Genomic DNA, 2719 nt, shown 5'->3' on the forward strand with positions numbered 1-2719 from the left:
CCTTTTTCTTTGTCTTTTTATTAATTTTTGCCTACTATTTTCCCTTTATTTAAACTACAATATACCAATTTAATTCTCAAAATGGAGAGATTTCAAGTCAATACTAAGCATGCCACTTCTCACAACAATCAAAGAGTTATTTTGATTGTTCAAATATTATTGAGAATTTTGGGATTTGCTTTCTGTTTGTGTGCTGTTTGGAGAATTGTGACTAGCAGACAGGTTATCCTTTTTGGCTTTGATGCCCGTTACACCTATTCTTCTTCAATGAAGTAAGTAATTCCTATTTTCTCCGTCTCAATTTACGTGGTACAGTTAAAATTTTGAGAGAGAAACTAAATTTTTCCTTGTGCGAGATTTCTTTACGTCCTGTAAATAGTTTTTATTGTTGTAATTTATAATTTTTTTTTTAATATAGTTTTCTTCTATGTCTAAATTTATGATCAAAGTAAGAAATTTAAATCTCAAATTTCAATTGTGCCACGTAAATATAGACGGTAAAAGATTATAATTAGTTCCAATAAATTTAGATTGATTTTTTTTTTCTTTTAAATTCCTTTACCCTTATTTTGCAGATTTTTTGCATATGCAAATATCATTGGATGTGCCTTGTCTGTGGTTTCTCTATTTCTTCTTCTTCTTCTGATTTTTTGTTGTAAAAGACACCTCGACTCCAGCAAGTACTTTTACTTGTTCCTCCATGATTTGGTACGTTTCCTTCTTAATTTATTTGGAACTTTTATATTGTATACTTTTGGTATATTTTGACTGCGATCAAATATATAACTTTTCCTTTATTATTATTATTATTATTATTATTCCCCTCAGTTTGTAGTATTTATCCTTTAAAATTTCTGCTTGATCTTTTCCTTCATAGTTTCACTCTTAGGACATGCAAAATCTCTTTACTGTGTAACAATAATATACTCAAATCCCACAAAGTGAGGTTGACGGGGGAGGAGGCAGAGCGTATTTAAAACTTATCACTATCTTATGGAGGTAGGAAAATTATTTCTGTAAGACTCTCGGCTCAAGTAAAGAAAATCAAAGTAGTGAAATTCTGCCCTCCTTTCATATTACTTGGTCTTTATAATTAAAAATATATTTTTTTCTTTTTAGGTTTTACTTGTTCATTTTAATAAATCAAGAAAAAAATTATTTTCTTTCAATACCATCCTTAATACTCTCTCCGTTTAAAAAAGAATAACCTCCTTTTCTTTTTTGGTAATATTTTAATTTCAACTTTTCACATGACATGTTTATGACCACAAGATTAAATGACATTTTGGTACATTTGACACTACTTTAATTTAAGGCCACAAGATTCAAAAGTTTTCTTTATTTTCTTAAACTTTGTGCCAAGTCAAAGTACAACATTCTTTTTTAAACGGAGGGAGTATAAAATAACAAGCGTGTGATCTAGCGGACCACGATTATCAATATATATATATATATATATATATATGAAATAACGAAAGTAATAGTAGTCAAATTAAAATTTTCGAACCAGAATGACCAATCAATATATAAAACTTAAAAATGCATAGTTTCTTTATTAAAGTTTAATCTTTCTGTTAATTTAATGGCAGATTGTGTTTGGATTACTGGTGTCTGGATGTGCAGCAGCAACAGCAGTAGGATATTTGGGTAAATATGGGCAGAAGCAATCTGGTTGGAATCCTGTCTGTGCCTTTGTTCCTAAATTCTGCCACAAAGTTACTGTCAGTGTGACTTTATCTTACATTGCCACTATTATCTACCTTTGCCTCACTATCATCTCAGCTTACCAATCAAGACAGGTTATTAGGGTTTAGATTAAGTGAATGATAATGAATTACTAGTATTTTAGTATGATGGGTGATTAGTTAGTGTTTTATGTATAAAGAGAGTGCATGGTTTACTCTGAGATAAACGGTGTTGCATGCTATCTATCTTGTGTTTGTTTTTTATTTTTCGCTCGATATTCATTATTTGTATGCATTAGGGCTCGAATAAACCTAAATTGGTGCTGAAAATTTTCACACAAGAGTAATAAAGTGTTTACTAGGGCCTTAATGATTTGATGCCTAATGGGATATCTCAATATTCATGTGTGGATTCGTTAGAACTAAGGAAAAGAGTGTATCACTCTTTAAAATAAATAGCCCAAGTTTGACATTTTTTCAAAAAGTAGTCAGTTGGATATACTATCTTCACTTTATAGTCATTTCTCAATTTAGATCATTTTAGCCCATGCAGTTCAGATACCGTCCATATACAATATTGATATAGTTTTCAACTTGTACCATTCGGCCCTTTTAAAAATATTTCAGTTTTTTTTTTCTATAAATTTTTTAATTGAAAAATTACTTTGCTTTCTTTTTATTGTTTAGAAATAATAATTAAATATAATTATATAAAAACGATATAATTGTTACTTAGAATATGTATTGGACCATTCGGCCCTTTTAAAAATATTTCAGTTTTTTTTTTCTATAAATTTTTTAATTGAAAAATTACTTTGCTTTCTTTTTATTGTTTAGAAATAATAATTAAATATAATTATATAAAAACGATATAATTGTTACTTAGAATATGTATCTATATAAGATATACGTATAGAAATTGTATAGTTCTACCAAATATGTATATGTATAAATATATATAAAAAGTATATGAAAATTATATAATTATTGTATAAAACGTGTAAAAAGAATGTACAGTTATTGTATAAATTGTA

General features: G+C 28.0%; 1 protein-coding gene across 1 annotated transcript; it reads left to right on the forward strand.

Annotated features, from left to right (window-relative positions):
• LOC107866057 (CASP-like protein 1F1) lies at nt 1–2080 on the forward strand. The gene is made up of 3 exons (XM_016712240.2): nt 1–272; nt 576–708; nt 1590–2080. Exons 1-3 carry the CDS (start codon nt 82–84, stop codon nt 1812–1814), a joined length of 549 nt encoding a protein of 182 aa, XP_016567726.2. The 5' UTR covers nt 1–81; the 3' UTR covers nt 1815–2080.
• Nucleotides 2081–2719: the final 639 nt, after the last annotated feature.

Source organism: Capsicum annuum, chromosome 3 (assembly GCF_002878395.1).
Source record: "Capsicum annuum cultivar UCD-10X-F1 chromosome 3, UCD10Xv1.1, whole genome shotgun sequence".
NCBI classification, from domain to species: domain Eukaryota; kingdom Viridiplantae; phylum Streptophyta; class Magnoliopsida; order Solanales; family Solanaceae; genus Capsicum; species Capsicum annuum.